This window comes from Penicillium mononematosum, assembly GCF_028829835.1.
Source record: "Penicillium mononematosum strain IBT 11891 chromosome Unknown utg000002l:1.0-8112719.0:1.0-8118358.0, whole genome shotgun sequence".
NCBI lineage: Eukaryota > Fungi > Ascomycota > Eurotiomycetes > Eurotiales > Aspergillaceae > Penicillium > Penicillium mononematosum.
This window is the reverse complement of record NW_026643272.1, coordinates 7,948,809-7,968,354: the sequence shown is the minus strand read 5'-3', so window position 1 is coordinate 7,968,354 and position 19,546 is coordinate 7,948,809. Positions and strand designations below refer to the sequence as shown.

The window sequence follows — 19,546 nt, the reverse complement described above, 5'->3', positions numbered from 1 at the left end:
AAATTACTATGAGATACAAGACTAGCCCTTGATCCCGTTCAATAAGCGAATGGTATAGTTGTGAAGTGCAGCTCAATTACACAAAAGAAAAGCACCAATTTTGATGGTTTCAATTGCCATAGGGTAATTTACCATCTAGAGCCCCAGAGGTAATAGCGAATATATCAGAGATACTATCCAAAGTAGCAACATTGAAGTCTTTATGTTGTACGTATGCTTCTATACAGCCGCTTTGTACTTTAGCGAGTTGGAAAAATCGATGGACTTCGTCACCAGTGGGCAGAGAACTTATTTACACTTATTTACATATTTAATGCCTTATTTTTTTTTTCTCCATGCTTTATTGCCTCCAACCTCCATTCCACGTATCAAAACGAATAGCTTCGAGGAAAGATGGTTCAATATCCATGGTGTGAGTCATCCGATTACAAAAGTCGGCATATAGCTATCATCGGGGCTGGCGTGTTAGGACGCCGGATCGGTAAGACTAAGATCTCTCGGGGTCACTTTCACACTTTAGCTAACGAGGTCAGCGACGTGTTGGGCATGTGCGGGTTACAATGTTTATGTCTACGACCCCGACGCCGCACAATGTCGTGAGGCGGTAAATTACTTCGATGAGAACAAAGCGACTTATCAACGATATGTCTCTGTCATCCCTGCGCAGGTCATTCCTGCCGTGGATTTGACACACGCTGTTTCGCACGCCTGGCTTGTGGTGGAATGTGTGTCGGAGAGTCTTGATCTCAAGCAGAAGGTGTTTTGTGACCTCGAGTCAGTTTGCACGCCAGATTGCATACTATCCACAAACTCCTCCTCATACAAATCTTCTATTATCTCGGAGAAGACGAGGCATGCCCGGAATCGGATCTTGAATACGCATTATTTCATGCCCCCGCATGTGCGCATCGTTGAGCTCATGACCAATGGGTGTACTGCACCCAATATCTTCCCATTTCTGACGAAACGAATGGAAGAAGCTGGCTTGAGCGTATACGTCGCAAGGAAAGAATCCACGGGGTTCATTCACAACAGAGTATGGGCCGCGATCAAGCGAGAGCTGCTCAAGGTGGTGTCAGAAGGTGTAACAGATCCGAAGACTGCAGATGACATCTTTTTCGAGGCAATCGTCAAACCAGGCACGAGGCCATTCGTAGCTATGGACCGTTGGTTCCTCACTCTGGCCTTTCAAGACACATCGCTAACGCTGTGCTAGTTGTCGGACTCGATACGGTGGCCATGATCGAGCGTAATTTTGCCGAGGAACGAAATCTCTCAACTGTTCACACAGTTGACTTTCTGCAGAGAGAGTTCATCGAGAAAGGCAAGCTCGGTTTGAAAAGCGACAATGGCGGGTTTTATCCACCATCAACTGTGCCAACCAAACCAGGGCCACGAATACTTGTATTAGACAACGGGTTGTCTGGCCAAGTTGAGACGCTGGAGAAAGGGAAGGTACTAGAATACACTTCTGCTGGTCAATATATCCGGACGATATTTGACGAGCAGTACCTTCCGGATGGCATCGTTGTCCTCAAAGAAAAAGAGCAGATGTTCTGGACATGCATGGGCTATCCTGGTCAGAACGACGGCATGATATACTCTGCCAACTTAGATGGCAGTGATGTGAGATCACTCATCGACAAGGGACGAATCAATACTCCGAAGCAAATAGCGCTTGACTCGGTTGGTGGAAAGCTATACTTTGCCGACCGTGAGGGTCTCTGTATTTGGCGCTGCGGCCTGGACGGCAGCGGGCTCGAAAAGGTCATCACGACCGTGAACATGTCAGACAGTAATGACGGGGACGCGACAAACTGGTGTGTTGGAATCACCTTGTCGCGCAGCTTAGGCAGAATTTTCTGGACGCAGAAAGGTGGACCTAAAGGCTGGCAAGGTCGCATTTTTACCGCAAATATAGACATACCATCTGGTGAGACTCCTGACACCAGATCAGACAAGGTCTGTCTTCTCAAGAACCTTGCCGAGCCTATTGATCTTGAATTTCACGAGGAGTCGAGGAGCCTATATTGGACTGATAGGGGAGAGATGCCCTTTGGGAATACACTGAATCGGCTTCGGTTTTCCGATAATGGACAGGTCTTGGAGATTGATAACACGCCTCTGCTCAATTACCAGATCCTTGCAAGGAAGTTCCACGAGGCTATCGGTCTGAAAATCGATGAGCAAAATCAACACGTGTATGTGGCGGATTTGGGAGGGTCGATCTGTAGGTGCAATCTGGATGGGAGCGAGAAAATCAGACTGTTGTTCGAAGAGGGTCGAGCTTTTACTGGAATTGCCTTGGTTTAGTTCTGTTTCCGAATTCATATGCAAATCATTTGACCATCTAGTATCATTCTTTGGGCCAATATATATGTCCAGGATCTATCCCCCTCCGCTACTCCAACTTTATCTCTATCCTTCATAGATTTGACACGCCCATTCCACAATAGGAGATATCTCTCCTTGCCCTTTTATCAGGACGGGATATAGTCAATGTGTTCGGCTTCTGTGAGACCATTCATGTCCCCGCCCATGTCGCCCATGTCCATGTCAAACGGAAATCCAAATTCCAAGCCATCCATATCGGTAGGGAACAAGGTGGATGGACTCCCGTCGTTTTGCAGCATGTCCAATTCACCTGTCATACCCCCAGTGCTGTCTGCATCTAACATGCGAGGGTTGAATCCGCCGAACAGGGTATCGCCGTCGATGGACGGGCCGTTTCGCAGTGTAAATGGTCGGCTGTCCTCTAAGCACTGGGAATTGGCGCCTGTTGGAAGTGCTCAGTAATCAGCTGATTCCGTGCACTTTGATATGAAGTCTGAACTGGATAAATGGGCTTCTTACCATACACACTGTTCTGGGACCTGGTGGGACCTTCTATGTCCATGAGGCGAGTCTTACCAATGGGCTCGTATCCAATTGCTTTGCTAATTGCGTCGGCCCTATATTTCGTTAGAGCTTATAGAAAGATATCCGACCGAACCGTGACTCACGACAAATTAGGAAGATATTGCTGGATAATGCTTTGCACGCATGTGGTTGACGTGTGGTAGGATGAAAGAGATTCAAGCTGAACATTTTGGCACATGTACTCCAGGATACTCGACTTCTTCTCGTTGCCTAACCGGTTGATCGTTCGGATGAGCTGATAGTTCGAAGGTTCTATCGCGTGCAATACGTCAGCTCCATGTGTCAAAGGAGGGTGTGCGGACATACCAAATACAACGTGGTATAGAGTACCAGCCTGTTTAGAGCCACAGGACTCCTGGATAGAAGCAACCATCCTATTGATCAGAGTTGTCTCATCACGCATTGTCTTGAGGCCTCTTGAGTGGCCACTGAAGCCGGCCTCTCGCATTTTAGCATTTACCTACGACCTCTCAGCTAAATTCGCTACCAGAAACAGAGCGTTGGATCCAAGCTTCTGTACTTAGCTGGAGACTGGGTGGTCTTTTCCGAGCTTACCTCGCGAGCCGCACTTTTTCCCTGTTTGTCGGAGTACTTCTCCCATATCAAAAAGAAGCAAAGCGACAAGAAACGGAGAAAACGGCCATATTTGATTTTTTGACTCGAGCGGCGGGCAAAGTTTACACACATCGCCCACGCCCGGGAGACGTTCTCGCCGCGTGGGGCTATGGGTTGGTTTCTAATATTGGTCAGCGCAAGATAGGACGAGACCTCGTCGTCGGGGACGCTCGTAGAGCTAAGTTGCTCCAGGAGAGCATTCGCTGTTGCAGTCACAGGCTCGACGGAAAGGCTAGGCTCGTCCTTCCGTTTTCTCTTCAGGGGGTGCTGGATTTCAGACGCCAACTCGGACGTGTCGCGAGAGCTGGCCCTGGTGTGCGAATATGAGCTGGTGCTTGACGGCTGCACGTCACTTTCGTCGATAAAATGCAAGTTAGTTGTGGACGCGGCTAGTTCTAAGGCCTTGGTTTGCGTCATCAGCAGCTCCAATCGCTTGCTCGCACTGTCCATGCATATATCAACTCGGGAGTACGGGCGAGAAGTGGGATGAAGCTCGCTCCTGTATATGGACTTTTGATCAGTTTCACATTTACACCTGTATTATCTGCATTGGGGAACTTTACCAGAAGCCTGGTGCCCTTAAATTCCATTTGTGCCAGGGAACAGAAGTTTTATATATAGCCTCTGCTACATCACTGATAGGTAAAATGATATCACCGTCTCGAATCTGGTCACAACAGCGTGTAAAGGCCCCTTGCGCAAAGTGAAAGGTTTGTCCTTGAAATCCACGTAGGGAAAATGGGATTATTGAGATCTGAACTCCAACACGATGGCATGACCTGATTGGCAGTAGGAAGTGTATGTATGCTGCTTGCTGGGATGGATAAACACGGGTGTCGAGACTATTTTTGCGCACGTCTTCGATATTAATAAAAAATGTCGAGTTCCCCATGCGCTGCGAGCCTTGCATTCCCATGGTTCGATGAAAGGAAGACAGGATAACGGTAACCATGTTGGCATGTCTCGTGTCGTCGGGGTGTGCACTAAATATCTAGTCAACTTGGAAGGATTGTGAACCTGGCCTACACTAAGCACTCGGATTTGCTGAGCTCCTGCATAAAAGATCCCACAATCTCACGATGTAAGAAGTGAGAAGTACGGAATACTCCGTACCAAGATAGCACGTAAACAAGGAACCTTGGAAGTGACGGATACTCGACGATTTTGGCCAATTAGAATCGGTCTAACGATTTGTTTAATTTATTCAGAGTAAGCAAATGACGCATGCCCAGGTGCCAGGCGTACCCAGGGAAGCAAGTAAGCAAGTAATGTAGCCTCACGTTGGAGAGACACTTGCAATCACTACCTATATGTAGGTATATATGCGCAGGGTACTTTTGATAAACAGCTCATGGGGGCCGCTAGACTTTCCCCTCTTGTCTCTTCTTGTCTCTCTCTCCTCAATACCCAACCCTCGCTAACTTGTCTAATTGGCCGAAACCCCTTGGAGATCTATTAATTATATTAAGTCAAAAATTCTACTCCGTAGACCAGGGGTATTATATGATCCAGTTGACCTCATCAGCTTCCCGTAGTGAGGTCGACCTTCCATTCCCCTCAATGCTATTGTTGGTCCCCTAACTCTTAATTTAGGTCAAACGTGGGGGACATCGGTGAATTTGGAAATCTTTCGAAATTAACCGAAAACGTGCTTTTGTCTCGTAGGATCTACATCTCGAACGATGCTACCTCTATGGACTCCTTCAACAAATTCATGCTTCTTCATCTCCCAACTTTGGGGCTCGGCATCTAATCTCGATAAAGACTTGTCCATACATGCTGATGGTAATAATGTCATATTGATCAATATTTTTGACATGCCCCCCCACATGCACGCCCTGGTGCTGTCTCACATCCTAGTCCAGGTGTGGATGAGTTAGTGTGGCCCCTAGCGAAATCGAGGGGCTATTATATATATAGCGCTGCAGCCACAGTTAGGCGTTTCGATTGTTCGATTGTTCGATTGTTGATCTTTCAGCCTAGCGTTTAAATTGTAGTCAGGTGTCTACTACCTGGCTGTGTAAATATGTAGGTAGCGGCCCGATTCCAAGGTTTAGCATCTGGAGTACACCTCCCAGCATAATTAATTCATTCTAAACAAAAATAAATTCAATTTAGTAACTCTTCATTTTTTATCTATCTCCCTCAGTGCGGCGACTGCTAATTTTTGCTGGAGCTGCATCTCGCTTTTCGACGGTGCTTGCTCCTCCCATTCAGTTTCGAATGAGGCTTAGGAAGGGCAAAGGGTGGTATCTGAACGGCGATTGTTTGTTTCCTTATGTAAATTCTAAGCAGGTATAGTACATCAGAGACCCATCTTTTTCTGTGGCCAAGCCACAGCGTTAGCCCATTCAATATCTTCGGGATGCAGTGTATCCAACAATTCAGAGACCAATGCCCGGCCCGAATCTCGAGCCCACCAATGCTGACCATCAAGCTCCCCAAGCAACACACCCCAGTGCATGAGAATCAGCAATGCTAAAGGCTGTCGGCGTCGCACATTGTCCACGAATTCCTTGTCGATCATAGCGAGCCAGGCCAGAACGTTTGCAGGGTCAACAGAATCGGCCACCCTGGTTGAGAAGTGCCGCAAGTAGACAATAGCATCTTTGTTGACCTGATGCTGATTGGGGTCGATGCCGGCGAGGGTCTCATCATTTAAAGTACCGAGTCGGTCCAGGGCAGCCCGCGTATCGCTATCTAGACCCGCTGATCCAGCATCCCAATAGTTTCTTCGACGAAAGAGCTCTAGTTTCATCCAAGATTCACCAATCCGGTGGATTTTTCTCACGCCTTGCAAGAGTTCAAATACGACGACAATATTCTCCGTTATGCTTGAACTTTCCCCGCGGGCAGCAGTGACTCTTGGCAGAGCAATGCCTATAACAGTGGTGATAATGGACTGCGCCAGCGCAGCCTCGCAATTCAGTGGGTTGATGCTGTCAACGGCTGCGCGATATGGTGCAAATGTGAGATTGTGATATTGAAGTGCAACGTCAATGTACACCAGCGATGCCGGTGGCTCAATGGTGGCGGCAATATGAAGAGCCCCCAGGGCCAAGATGCCATTCATTAAAAAGTCATACTGAAGAGCCAGACGAGGAATGGCAATTTGCCAGACATGATGCTCCGAGTTGGAAGAGCAAAGACTCCTAAAAGTTTCGGTAGAAAACTTGTGCATAAGCTCCAGATCTCGCACCCCTGAAGTGGTTGGAGAAACGGAAGATGCTAGGCTAGGGATCCTAGACCGCAGGGGACTTGGGTCTATTCTAGCCAACGGGGCCGGGGACTGGCTGATTTGCGAATCGGGCCGAGGCGGCGCTCTAAAATATGTGCATGAGAGTTCCCGCGAAATACAATTGGAGCACGGTGGCCCCTTTTCGTCACACTGCGGTCGTTAGTCTCGTTACTTGATGGAGCCCGGATCAAATCTATGGGGCCATCCCAAGCTTCCAAAACTAACCTTGACGCGACGTCTCTTGCACTGGTCGCAGCCTTGGCGGGATTTTGTATGCGCTCTGCGAGGAGGCATCTGGGAGACTTCGGTACGTGAGAGTCCATATAATCGGTTGGCTCGGATCCTTTGAGATGCGGAAGAGAAGAAGATAATACGAAGGGATCACGTGCACTGGAACTATAAGAAAAACTATTCACAACTTGTCTTGTTTTCCCTCTTCTGTATGGTTTTGTCTTTTATAATTTCTGCCGTCTACTTCTTCGTCGGATGATTCTCATTTGACCATGACACTTGAAACAGCCATGGTCGCTTCGCCCCCCTGTCAGTCAATATACCCGTACACTCAGGCATCATTACAGGATCACATGTCTCAATGGAGCCCTAGAGAGGATTTGAAACTATGAACTCGGTCCCGATCGACATTATATCTAGATTTTATAGATTCTAGAAAGAAAGAAAAAGATCTCGGACAAAAAGATCTCGGGACAAAAGCAACAATTCTCCGACAGGACCAAAGCGCCTTATAGAAAACAAGTGGATCCCGATGTAAGCGACGTGGAGAAAACGAGAACGAGAACGAGAACGAACGAGAACGACAGCAGTGGACAGCCAATAGCAATGCATTTTGGAGCAGTTTCAGCCTGTCTAATCCAATTGAAGGCTCCACTTGCTGGAACGGTCGTTGCTGCGGTCCCTTGGCGTAGTCCTGCCTGATAGTTGATAATTTATGATTTGATATCAAATTCTCCTGGGATTTCTCAGTGAGACTCTAGACAGTTCTTTTTGTTTTGATCTGGTCATCTTGTCATCTCACTCCTGGGACTTACCTTCACTTTCTCACCCGGCTCTTTCTCTTATTCTCCTTCCTCTGCTCCATCTCTCTTTCCTTTCGTTTACACGTATCTCACCCCAACATGGCGAGCTACGCTACTTGCTCCGAAGTAGGCCCACTATGTCCCGTTGAACTCACGACTTACGGTTATTATCCCAATTTCGCCGGCAACATCTTCTTCATCGTCTTCTTTGGCTTGCTCGGAATATGCCAAACCGGTCTCGGCCTCTACTACAGAACATGGACATTCTTGACGGCTCTCCTCATTGGCACATTTATGGAAATGGCCGGGTACATTGGCAGGGTTCTCATGCATGACAACCCATGGTCCGGACCTGCATTCAAGCTGCAGATCGTGTGCCTGGTACTCGCGCCGACCTTTGTCGCAGCGGGTGTCTACCTGACATTGAAGCATATCATTATGGGCTTGGGAAGCCGAACACTCAATCTTAAAGCCCCGCCTTTTCACCTGGATCTTCATCGGATGCGACATCGGATCTCTCGTTTTGCAGGCTGCAGGAGGTGGCGTCGCTGCAGCGGCTGGACATACGGACTTTGAGATGCTCAAAGCAGGCGACAACATTATCATCGCCGGTATCGCCTTCCAGGTTGCGACCATGGCTGTATGTGGATTCTTTGCTGTCGTCTTCTTCTGGAGGGTCTTCAAGCGCGGCGATGGGTTCTCGGGAGAGAAGAACCTCGATGTTTCACCAATTGTTCCCAAGTGGATGCCGTTCGTCGTGGGCGCTGAGGTCTTTGCCTATTTCACAGTCTTGACTCGGTGTATCTATCGGTAAGAGCCAATGTCCGAGTCAAATAAGGCACTTTACTGACCTCGATGTCTAGTATCCCGGAGATGGCTGGTGGCTGGGGAAACCCGCTGATGCAGAAGGAGAATGAGTTCCTTGTCTTGGATGGAATGTAAGTGGCCTCTTGGTTCCTTTGAAAGCTCTGGGGGGGAGTCATAGCTGACACGTCGTTAGGATGATTGCTCTGGCCTGCCTGGCCTTCACCATCTTCCATCCCGGAGTCTTCCTTCCATCGCTGCGCTTCGCGCCCAAGAACCGCGCATAAAACGCCATGTTTTCTTGTGATTCTGCGTTTTGGCGTTGTTTTAGAATCATTTCTTCCGGTTTGTTTGTCTATGCTGGAAACGATACTTAATCAGGGTGTAAACAATATCTAAGGGATGAATTGCCACTCTACGATTGTGCCAAATTTACGTCAAATATTCAGGAGTTTCCTCGTAAATAGATTTGATCCCAAACCAGTGAGACAAAAGACGTCAGGAACTGAACTCCAGCTCTCATGAAAATCGCAAAGAAATGCACCACAAAGGAACCAGAGAAACCAGAGATCGAGAGCATGGCAAAGCATTGCTCGCTCTATGCAATAAAGAAGAGAACCACCGCTCACCACGGTACATTGAACAAGAAAGGGAAGAAAAAGAACCCCTGCAACCCCGTGTTAAATCAGATCATAACCCACCATCTTAAATTGCCATGAATAATTAAACCGTGTTTTAGTCATCCAATGTGAGACGGACACACCGACGGACGCGCTTCTTAAACTCCGCAGGGTCCTCACGCCATAGCCGAGCAGCCTCCACATTCGCCGGGCTTTCATCGTTCGGGCTGGAAAGCATAGAAATGACGGACAGCAGGATCGTCTCGGGGGTTTGCACAGGAGACCAGCGTTCCGAAGCCGACTCATATCCGTATTTGTCCTCCTCGGGTGGATGCAGGATGGAAATGCAGACGTCGCCATTCTCGTAAACTATCGAATCGCAGTAATTTGTAAGTGAATTGTCTATGAAAAATCATTCAATAGGAACCACATACTATTCGGATGGAAGATAGGGGATTCAAACTTCATCTTTGGCGGCCGGTGAGGGTATTCTGGTGGGAAAGAGAGACGAGCCCGGAAGAAACCACCTACGCAAGCAAACTTGTCAGTATTCTTCAACACACTTTTGGGCAGGACAACGTATATCCCCAGGCGGCGTTGTGTTTGCTACGGCACCAGCCCAGGGATCTGGCGTTGAATCCCGATATAACACAATCATCACATACCTCCATAGAGCTTCACATCGTCTGATATCATGAGCATAACCTCCCATTCGAAAACGTTGTTATCGACCAAGCCGCAACTGATTCCGGGGATGTCCTTATCGGACTGCATCTGCTGCAGTTGGCGGGACAGCATGCGCCCGGCAGGTGAAGTTGCCATGCTGATAATCAGGGAAGAGAAAGGAAGAATACAGAGATGGGAAATTCGGTCGATATCCGAAGCCGATTTCAATGTCAAAAGGAGGACAAAGAGGATAAGGTGAGGAGAAGGTGAGGGGCGTAAAAAGAAATGAAGGCGGTAAGACTAAAGCGGGGTTTAAATGGCCAAGATGGGAAGGCGGTATGCACCATGGGCACGTAATCAGCTACTATCTGGAGGTGCAGACCTGATTTTTGAGGACCTTAGGAATGTCATGATGTTTGAATCTCGTAGTTCGTAAAGCAAGTTAGACTATCGTATGGGGCAAACATTCCAATCTCTCCCAGTGATATAGATATAGCAAAGGCATCAATTACACACACATCCAGAGCATTCTTCGCGATCTACCATCTGAGATTCATCGGATCTCTATGGTCTTTTATTCCCAGCTCATTTGGAACCCAGGGGCATCTGAGTCAACGGGCTTGGCAGTCTTGAACATCCAAAAGACCTGAGCACCAAGTACCAAAGCGGCGAAGATACCAAGCGCCACCTCCATGGCAAATGTCTTGCCAATAACCTTGGCGAAGCGGACACGGGCAGCCCAGTCAAAGGTAGTCCATGCATCCATGAGGCCGATCTTGCCGCTGCCACCGGTGATGGCAGGGCTGACTTTACCCCCGAAAGAGCGATCAAACGGCACAATAGTCTCATCCTCTTCAGGAAGCATAGATGCAGCCACCCGGACAAAGATGACACGAGCAGGCATAGAGATTAGGAATGCCAGAAGAGCAGGAATCACGCCGGCGCCCATAAAACGGTAGATGGCAACCATAGGTGGGACATCCTGGTCACCGGCAACATCGAGCCAGCCAGCAAAGTTGGCAATGGCCATGGGAATGAAGAAAGCAGCAGCGGTGAGAATATCCTGGAGAGCAGCAGCTGGCGCAATCTTAATCCAGGTCTTATAGCTGGGGATACGCTGGTAGGCACTCTTTGGGGAGGGCTCAGAGATGACGATGTGCACCCAGGCCATCTGCCAAGTAGCCAGGAGAACGCTCAGAATAGACTGAACAATAAACTGGCCCAGGTATGACGTGGTAGGAACAGGGATTAAAGATGACAGGAATCCGCGGACCACGGTGTAGCCCACGAACATGTTCATTCCACGGAAGCGAGACCAGTAGCCAGCACGGGAGCGCAGGTGCTTCACAGTGGTGCGCAGCTTGCTGGTGATAGGCTTGAGGGGAGTAGGAGCAACCAGCTCAGGATCTTCCTCGTTGGATGGCTTGGTGGGATCAGGACTGGGAGTAATGCGCACGTAGATATCGGGGTTGGTATCTTCAACTACAGCCAGAGTCGCGACCACCATTCCGTAGGTATACTCGACCTGTCGGGTGTTAGTTCCATGAGATTACATCTGGAAAATTGTATCACTTACAGCCCAGAAAGCAAAACAAAACAAGACAGCAGTGATAGAAAACAGAGCCACCACGCCTCCATTTGGCTGCTGCTGCTGAGGCTTATCCGATGACTGCATGTGAGTAGCCACAAGCTCGGTGCCCCGGCGCATCAGGACATTAGTGACGGACATAATGAAGCCGACACCGATGGTGAATATATATATTCGATGGAAAATGAGATGGAAACCTACCAAGGTTGGAAGAGCAAAGATGAGAGGGGAAGATGGGGGCTTTTATCTGATACAAAGGCAGGCAGCAGACCGCTAGCGCCGGACCCGTCGGTACTCTTACAGTACTTAAAGTTTGCTGGTTCTCCACCTACAATTTCAGGTACCTGCCTTGTACCCGTTAATCAGCCTCACTCCAGTTGTAGTTGGAACTTGAACATTTTCCTTGCTCTCTACTAAGATGGCCATATTTTGACTATTTACTTTTCAAAGGTTCACAAAATCATACTCTGGTGGTATAAATATAGAACCCCCTGAGATCATCGGCGTCCAATTCCTCCGTGCCGACCATGCATCGCCCCCAATCAGCCATGGCCCCCCCGTGTTAGCGCTAAATCCAGGCTGTAGAGCACTCTCATAGGTGAAGCTGGCTCGGCCAATTCTTCCCCTCGCCCCTTTAAACCGGTTTGGATATAGCGCAGATATGGAGTGGAGATAGGAAAAAAAAAACCTTGTTGAGCCTCAATTGTCTCAGGCGATGTGAGTACGCTGCCTATATCACATCGATCAATTCCTACATGTACGAATGGTATTTCATGATGAAATTTGCCCAAAGCTTGTGCACATTCTAGATCTAATGTGACATGGCTAACTCCCAGCACTCACACACAAAAAGAGACCTTCTATAGAACATCGGTAATCAACCAAAAGATCTAAAATGACACAAGACGTGATCAGAAAGATGCAAACCAATCAAAGCCAAATCATGGTCGCAGACAACCATCCGTGGATGGGACACAAAACGCTGCAAAAAGAGATCAATCATGGTATGTACACAAGCATTCCCGTCAACTTTAGTCAAAGAGCTTCTTCATGCCCTTGTGTGCCAGCTCAACGCCAAGGAAAGTGGCGGCATTAGCAGGCACCGCACGAGCGAGAGCTGGTCCAAATCCAGGGAAGAAGGCCTTGAAACCGCCGCTAGCGTAAACTGAGCGGATAACGCCACTCATAGTAGGCTTGCCCGGTGCGCTCTGCAGGCGGGACTTGACAGTGTCAACGGGGAAGACAGGAATCCACATGGCGATACCGGCAGCACCACCAGCACACACAACGGCAGACAGGGAGAGCTCGCCCGTCACATTGCCTTCGGCATCCTTGGGGGTCAAGGAGCGCTTGATGTACTCGTAGGCCGCGAAATAGGCGGCGGAGCCGGGACCATCACGCGCCAACGTCATGGCGCTACCACGGAACACGCTGCGAACACCACCTTCCTTGTACAGCTGACGCACAACATCCATACCACCGGAGTACTTGGGCTTCTCACCCGGGGCAAGAGTCTTCTGGCCCTGGATCTGGAGGAGAACCTTGACACGCTCGAAGGGTGCGGTGATCAGAGTCATAGGGATAGCGGAGAAGAAACCTGCAGAAGAGATCTGTGCAATAGAGTACTGCGGGGTATCGTTCTTGATGGGGACGGTGGAGAACTTGTTCACGAGAGTCTTGCCGACGTCGTAACCCTAATGTATTGTTAGCATTGCTTCCGACCGGCTCGCGGCTGCTCTGGGTTCCAATATTAAATTAAACAAACGTACCCAAAAGCTGACAGCAACTGTAAAACAGGACTGGTTAGCGCATAACTCGGCCAATTGCTATGTGAGAGCCATTATAGCTGATGCTGGAGAACTTACACATGGGAGTGACTCCAACAAGCGGTGCGGAGACACCGGCATACAAGCCCTACGACACCATTGTCAGTTCGGTCGCGAAATATTCGATGTGCTCGTGATAATCATACTCGGGCCAATCCTTCACGGGCAACTGTCTTCCTGACCACATCCATGGCACCCGAGTAAATGCCCTTCTCGGCCGTCTGCAGGCGCACCTTCACCAGATCAAACGGGTGTCCGACAATCACAGCGCAGAGACCACCAGCGGCACCAGCTGCGAGAGAGCGCAGCTGTACAATTGTCTGGTTGACGGCCTTGGTCTCGACGACCTTGAGCTCGTCTTTCAGCTCTTGTGTGGGGGTGGTAGAGGTGGACATTGTGGGCGATTCGGAGCGGGGAAGAGATAGGGATGGAGGAAGAGAACGAGAAGAGGAAGAGGAAGGAGAAGACAGGACAGGTGCTAAGGGTAAGCTGTAGAAGTAATTAATAGTGCAATAAGAAAGTAAAAAAAAAAAGACCGGAGATCTAATGATTGAGAGACCGACAAACCGAAGCCGACTGGTCTTCCCCGGACGAAGGTGTGCCTCGGCTCGGCAACGGAAAAATAGACTTCCCGTAGATAGCACGTAGAAAGGGAGTCTACAGTACTGTAGCACTAAATATTGTATGAGACTTTGAGGATGGTTTGATCTTTATAGGAATTGACATAGGTATGCTCTTCTTATATAACGTCGGGGGCCTCCGAGTGCGTTGGTCCGGGTGAACGGGAAAGCTCAACTACTCCACGTTTCCTCCGCGGAATAAAGGATGGCCGCGTTAGGACTAGGTTTTATTGCTATATCTCTCTATATTCCTAAAATATATACGGAGTAGATGCAGTGCAGATATACATTACCTATATTGCATAACTACAACATATGTGTAAGTACTTGGAAAAATAGGTGAGATCTACCTACATGTGTACTATGTGCACCGAGCACCGGTCGCAATCACATGGAAATCCACATGCTTTTTTTTTATCAGTGAGACGCTAACAATAGTAATTAGGTTCACAGGTATTGTGGATACCTTCAAAGGTTAGCTACGGCCATGTCAGATCTATAACTACATACGTTATGGGACATCTGGAGCATTGAAAGTCAGGCAATTTGGGTTCAAACAAAACAGGGTTTGATTTCCTGTTCAACGCTTCAGTACGGAGTAGAAGGATAAATGCCATAAGATAGATTTCATTCATTAAGCTCGACATTAAATTAACAGCTCCGTAGAGTAAAAAGAAGACAAAACGTGATTGTACCCATGAACGCGTTCCATATTGTACCTATACAAGCCAGACGGCGACACATGAATCGTAGCCCATAAATTGATAGAGGGATACATGAGAGTGGACTCTACGCCTTCAAATGTGGGAAATTTACAGGGCGAGGATGGCGAGCATGCCGAGGACACCCATAGCACCACTGCCAACAGTGGCCATGGGGGCAGCGGCACCCTCGCTGGGGGAGGGAGAAGCAGAGCCGGAAGCAGAGCTGTCGGTACCGGAGCCGGAGCCAGACTCGGTGGCAGAGCCGCTGCCAGACTCGGAGTCAGACTCAGAGCCGCTGCCGGAGCCAGTGGAGGTGGAAGAGGCGCCGGTGCTAGTGCGGGTCACCATGGAGCCGGAGGCGTCAGTGCTCTAGAGATATGGTCAGCGGGATTCGTAAGGAGAAGATGAAGTGTGTCTTACGGTGACGGTGGAGACGGAGCCGGTGGCGGAAGCAGAGCCGGTGACGGAGCCAGAGGCGCCAGTGCCGGTAGCGCTGGCGTCAGAGCCAGTGGCAGTCTTGGAGCCAGAGGCGTCAGAGCCGGTAGCGCTGGCGTCAGAGCCGGTGGCAGTCTTGGAGCCAGAGGCATCAGTGCCAGTAGCGCTGGCATCAGAGCCAGTGGTGGAGGCACCAGCACCGGAGCCGGAGGCAGAGCTGGAGCTAGAGTCGGAGTCGGAGTCGGCGTCGGAGCCAGCAACACCACCTGCGATATAATGTTAGTTTACCGTATCAAGTGTTATGGAAATGATCTAGGGTAGTCACGTACCAGGGCACTTGGCGACGGCCATAGCGAGAACCTTCTCGGCGTCGTCGTTGGGGCAGGCCTCCTTGGTGCAGTCACGGATACCGAACTTGTAGTTGTCGCTCTTGCAGAGACAGGCGACGTCACCAGCCTTGCAACCCAAGTCGGCGGCCTGGTTGCTCATGTTGGAGAGACACATGGACTATAACATGGGATGAGATTAGCTTTGAGCATGATTCAACATGGAGTAAATCGAACTTACAGCGCACTCAGAGGCAGAAGGGTCAGCGGCCATGGCGCCAGAGGCGGCCATCAAGGCCAGAGCAACGGGGGTGAAGGACTTCATGATTAGAGATTAGGGAAAAGGAATTGAGGATACGGAGTAGTAGGTGAGTGTTAGAGAAAGAAGAATCGGCAAAGTGGAAACTGGAAGAAATATGGAGATGGGGGGGGTCTTTTTATAAAGAGAGCCCTGAGAAACCAAAAGAAAAACAAACTCTGCATCAAAACACACCAGCCACCTGCCCCAGACTATAAGTTTGAGTCTCCATCGTGGACAAAAGAGGAAGAGAGTGGACGATGCGGACGATACAGCCCAATCATCATGAAGGTGTGGATTACCTCGCAGGGCCAGTTGGGACTGTCCTGCTACCCAACGTGGCTATAGGAGCGAGAGAGAATCCATTGCCTGACCCATATGAAGTCATCACAGTATCCAAATCCTGGATCTGCTCACTGAAATGGGGGATGATCGTCCCGGAGATAGCTCGCACCCCTTCTCGATGCCGATCTTATAGGTTCATCCAATCGCCAAGGGGGGTCTTACTCCACTTAATGAATTGGATTTCAGATTTCAGAATTTGGCTTTTTCACGATGTTCTCCATTATTGGAGCCCTCCCATTTTGCCGATGGAGAACTCCGTGTGGCTGCAGGGGTAAACCAAGGATTGATAGGTGGTTCATGGTGGCTCATGGTGGTTCATGAGGGCGGTTCATGGGGTTCCCAAGGTTTTCCATTCCTTTTTGGCCGATCTGAACAATGTTGAGAGGTCGAATCGGGTGGAGATCAATCCGAATCGGGGGACCGGGGATTCGTACCTTGGAAATCTGAATTGTTGAATCGCTGGAGTCCCGATCGCACTATTGAAAATTGGGAAACTCAGTTCAACTTCGCCACTGTGGCTGAACAACGCCACACTTATTTACTATTACATACTATCTACCTAGGTATTATTTATTAGTTATTATTACCAAAGGACTATTCCAAAGCTGTGTCTGCCGAGTAGAGTACCGAGTACTCTGTCCCGTCTGCTGATCGAGGCTTGTTGTCAAGGGAGGCCCCTGGAAAGGGATTGGGAAGATTTGAGATACATAACATTTACTATGTTGTATGTACGGAGTTACGGAGTACTCCGTATTAGAATTGGAATCATTCGGATTTGCATCTTCTCCTTCCTTTTTTTGCTTTTTTCCTTATTTTTCCTTTTCATTAAACTATTCAAATCTTTCGCAGATCGAAATCAAACATCCACTTTGAATGCGAGATATTACAATACTCCACATAAATAGCCAAAATAATGCACATACAACATAGTATTATGAGTACTCCATATAGAATAATCAGATTGATTATAACTATGTCCGTACCCCTTCCACATAACGTAAAACACTATGCACATATACTAACCCTGAAACTTTTTATAGGCTTGACATCACGTGAAATTGTGACCCCTGATCAGTACAGAGTATGGAGTAGGTACAGGGTACGAGAGTCAGTCCTATTTCCTGGCGCATTTGTTGACATTTTGATATAATACAGCATCATGCGCCAAGCAAGCTGAACATTTGTCTACATATGTAGCAAATGCAGCTGTGTGTACTCTGTACTCCGTACTCACCGGCATGTTCCCGCTGTTGTCAAAGCCTGCATCAATTGAAGCTCCTATTCGTCCAGATGTCAAGCTCTGTTTACCTGGGAACCTGCATAAAGTCACCCTTCCCTTGGCAAATTTCAGACCGCTATCCCTAACTTCCTATACCCTCAAGGCTGAACTATCCCTGACTCCCTACCCACAAGGCTGAGGTTTTGTCAGTATACGGAGTACCGTGTTGACAACGGTCTCTTATCTCTACTCTATAGGCTAATCCCAACCTGTACTAATGTACCAAATCACTAATGTACTAATAATATTGACGTTACATTGATTCCGGCACTACTGCCTGGACCACGAGGCGCTTATCTCGACTTCCCCGCTACAAAAATCCCCCTTCTATGCAAACCTCCAGGGCAACCTAGAGAGTTCCAATTATTACTGATAACCCAGTTTTGTTTATCAAAATGGTTCTCAGAAGTTCAAACTCACCATTGACCTTGGAATTCGATGCCTTGGTACAGCAGCAGATGGATAAATGGAAAGTCCCCGGACTATCCATGGCAGTGGTTCATGGCTCCAGCACCTGGTCAAAGGTATGGAGACATGATTCACTTGATGAGCATAGAGTGCATATCACTAAACTACATTTTAGGCGTATGGATTCGCTCAGTTTCCTGATCGCAAGATGACCACCGATTCTCTTTTCTCTACTTGTAGCACCACCAAAGCATTCACCGCAGCGGCCATGTCTCTCGCCATCGACGATAGCAGGAATACCGAATCTCCCCTTCGCTGGGACACACCAATGGCATCCATACTGAGAGATGATTTCGTGCTGGGGAAAGACTACAACACAATGCATACTACCATAGAAGATGCTCTATCGCACCGTTCAGGGCTATCGACTCACGACGCTTGTCTAAGTTTAGCGCATCCCCAGAGATCACTACGTGAAGCAGTTCGAAATTTGCGACATCTTTCTATAGCCTACGCTCCCCGCACTACCTTCTCTTACAACAACAACATGTATATGGCTGTATCTCATGCATTGGAACAAATCGAAGGCAGAAATCTCGGCGAGACTCTCAAGAAACGCATTTGGGATCCATTAGGGATGAACGACACGTATTTCTCCGTGACAGATGTCTCGGAGGACCCATCTCTTCGTCCTCGGCTCGTGCAGGGCTACACCTGGGACCCAGACACCGAAACTTACATCGCAGAACCCTTCATGAACGATGTCGCTATCACTGGAGCCGGCGCTATGGTGAGCAGCGTACTCGAGTACACCAAGTGGCTACGCGCGATGATCTACCAAAAGGGTCCTATCTCTCCACAAGGCCACGCAGAACTGCTGAAGCCACGCACGGTCATCACAGATTGGGAGGAGCTTGTGGGACCTCCTCCGGTCCCATGTCATCTCTATGCTCTGGGGTGGTTTGTGAGTAGTTACCGCGGCGAGCCATTGTACTGGCACAGTGGGAGTTGGGCCGGATTCGGCATTATGGTGGGCTTCGTACCGAGCAAAGGCTTTGGCTTTGCTATGATGGGTAACACAACCAATGCCCGGAATGCGCAGGTGGAGATTTACATGCACCTTCTGGATCAGATTTCCGGTGGGCCAGGGATCCCACGCTCAGTGGGCCAGGCGACCGAAGCAGAAAACAGGAGGATCAAGGCGAGGTCGGAGTGTATGGAAGAAGCCATCAAACGGCTTTATCCGTCTCTCCCCGATCCTGCTATTTCCCATTCTCTACAGTTAAGCCAGTATGCGGGGAGATATGAGCATCCCGCGTACAGTTCTATCACTCTATCCCTCAGAAACGGATGTTTGGTTGCGGACCTACTGGACCGTGCTGTACCTTCCCTTATCACTCTCGCCCATGCAAGCGGGGAGTTCTTTGTGGCGCATCACTACCAACCCAAGAAAATCGGATCTCTCTCTGGTTACTACGCAACCGAATTCATAGTGGGTTCCAATGGAATTGCCACGGCAATGGGCATGGATGTGGAACCCGCTTTGAATGGGGAGAAGATGTGGTTCGATCGCAAGTGCTGATGCTTCTTATTCAATATTTATGTCGTAGATTACATATTTATATTCGTCGCCATGAAAAGTCGAAACGTGGATCGGCCTGAATCAATAAAATTTTGAATAGAGCAAAATCTCAATCCCAAACCCCCTCTACGAAATTGGAAGGATATACTCTGTAAATTGAAGCCTATCCAAGTCCATCAGATTCCCCAGGGGCGGCAATGCGAAAAAAAAAATACAGATGTCTACAACCGTACACCCTC

General features: G+C 48.8%; 9 protein-coding genes across 9 annotated transcripts; 3 read left to right on the top strand and 6 right to left on the bottom strand.

Moving 5' to 3' along the window:
- Positions 1 to 393: 393 nt before the first annotated feature.
- Positions 394 to 2,313, top strand: N7519_004832 (uncharacterized protein; the record flags this gene model as incomplete). Its single annotated transcript, XM_057291608.1, has 3 exons — positions 394 to 481; positions 534 to 1,166; positions 1,217 to 2,313. The coding sequence occupies 3 exons, from the start codon at positions 394 to 396 to the stop codon at positions 2,311 to 2,313; spliced, it is 1,818 nt and encodes a 605-aa protein (XP_057152810.1).
- Positions 2,314 to 2,480: 167 nt separating this feature from the next.
- N7519_004831 (uncharacterized protein) lies at positions 2,481 to 3,984 on the bottom strand (the record flags this gene model as incomplete). The annotated part of the gene is made up of 5 exons (XM_057291607.1): positions 2,481 to 2,776; positions 2,854 to 2,951; positions 3,003 to 3,171; positions 3,226 to 3,379; positions 3,475 to 3,984. The coding sequence occupies 5 exons, from the start codon at positions 3,982 to 3,984 to the stop codon at positions 2,481 to 2,483; spliced, it is 1,227 nt and encodes a 408-aa protein (XP_057152809.1).
- A 1,855-nt stretch (positions 3,985 to 5,839) lies between these two features.
- On the bottom strand, positions 5,840 to 7,066 carry N7519_004830 (Zn(II)2Cys6 transcription factor domain-containing protein; the record flags this gene model as incomplete). The annotated part of the gene is made up of 2 exons (XM_057291606.1): positions 5,840 to 6,922; positions 6,998 to 7,066. The coding sequence occupies 2 exons, from the start codon at positions 7,064 to 7,066 to the stop codon at positions 5,840 to 5,842; spliced, it is 1,152 nt and encodes a 383-aa protein (XP_057152808.1).
- An 839-nt stretch (positions 7,067 to 7,905) lies between these two features.
- Positions 7,906 to 8,897, top strand: N7519_004829 (RTA1 domain-containing protein; the record flags this gene model as incomplete). Its single annotated transcript, XM_057291605.1, has 4 exons — positions 7,906 to 8,217; positions 8,279 to 8,616; positions 8,670 to 8,744; positions 8,807 to 8,897. The coding sequence occupies 4 exons, from the start codon at positions 7,906 to 7,908 to the stop codon at positions 8,895 to 8,897; spliced, it is 816 nt and encodes a 271-aa protein (XP_057152807.1).
- Positions 8,898 to 9,345: 448 nt separating this feature from the next.
- On the bottom strand, positions 9,346 to 10,052 carry N7519_004828 (putative ubiquitin conjugating enzyme; the record flags this gene model as incomplete). Its single annotated transcript, XM_057291604.1, has 3 exons — positions 9,346 to 9,599; positions 9,665 to 9,757; positions 9,896 to 10,052. The coding sequence occupies 3 exons, from the start codon at positions 10,050 to 10,052 to the stop codon at positions 9,346 to 9,348; spliced, it is 504 nt and encodes a 167-aa protein (XP_057152806.1).
- Positions 10,053 to 10,470: 418 nt separating this feature from the next.
- N7519_004827 (uncharacterized protein) lies at positions 10,471 to 11,625 on the bottom strand (the record flags this gene model as incomplete). The annotated part of the gene is made up of 2 exons (XM_057291603.1): positions 10,471 to 11,421; positions 11,473 to 11,625. 2 exons carry the CDS (start codon positions 11,623 to 11,625, stop codon positions 10,471 to 10,473), a joined length of 1,104 nt encoding a protein of 367 aa, XP_057152805.1.
- An 890-nt stretch (positions 11,626 to 12,515) lies between these two features.
- On the bottom strand, positions 12,516 to 13,705 carry N7519_004826 (carnitine:acyl carnitine antiporter; the record flags this gene model as incomplete). The annotated part of the gene is made up of 4 exons (XM_057291602.1): positions 12,516 to 13,178; positions 13,254 to 13,270; positions 13,350 to 13,398; positions 13,457 to 13,705. 4 exons carry the CDS (start codon positions 13,703 to 13,705, stop codon positions 12,516 to 12,518), a joined length of 978 nt encoding a protein of 325 aa, XP_057152804.1.
- A 1,037-nt stretch (positions 13,706 to 14,742) lies between these two features.
- On the bottom strand, positions 14,743 to 15,720 carry N7519_004825 (CFEM domain-containing protein; the record flags this gene model as incomplete). Its single annotated transcript, XM_057291601.1, has 4 exons — positions 14,743 to 15,003; positions 15,055 to 15,335; positions 15,399 to 15,576; positions 15,637 to 15,720. 4 exons carry the CDS (start codon positions 15,718 to 15,720, stop codon positions 14,743 to 14,745), a joined length of 804 nt encoding a protein of 267 aa, XP_057152803.1.
- A 1,992-nt stretch (positions 15,721 to 17,712) lies between these two features.
- On the top strand, positions 17,713 to 19,307 carry N7519_004824 (uncharacterized protein; the record flags this gene model as incomplete). The annotated part of the gene is made up of 2 exons (XM_057291600.1): positions 17,713 to 17,841; positions 17,901 to 19,307. The coding sequence occupies 2 exons, from the start codon at positions 17,713 to 17,715 to the stop codon at positions 19,305 to 19,307; spliced, it is 1,536 nt and encodes a 511-aa protein (XP_057152802.1).
- Positions 19,308 to 19,546: the final 239 nt, after the last annotated feature.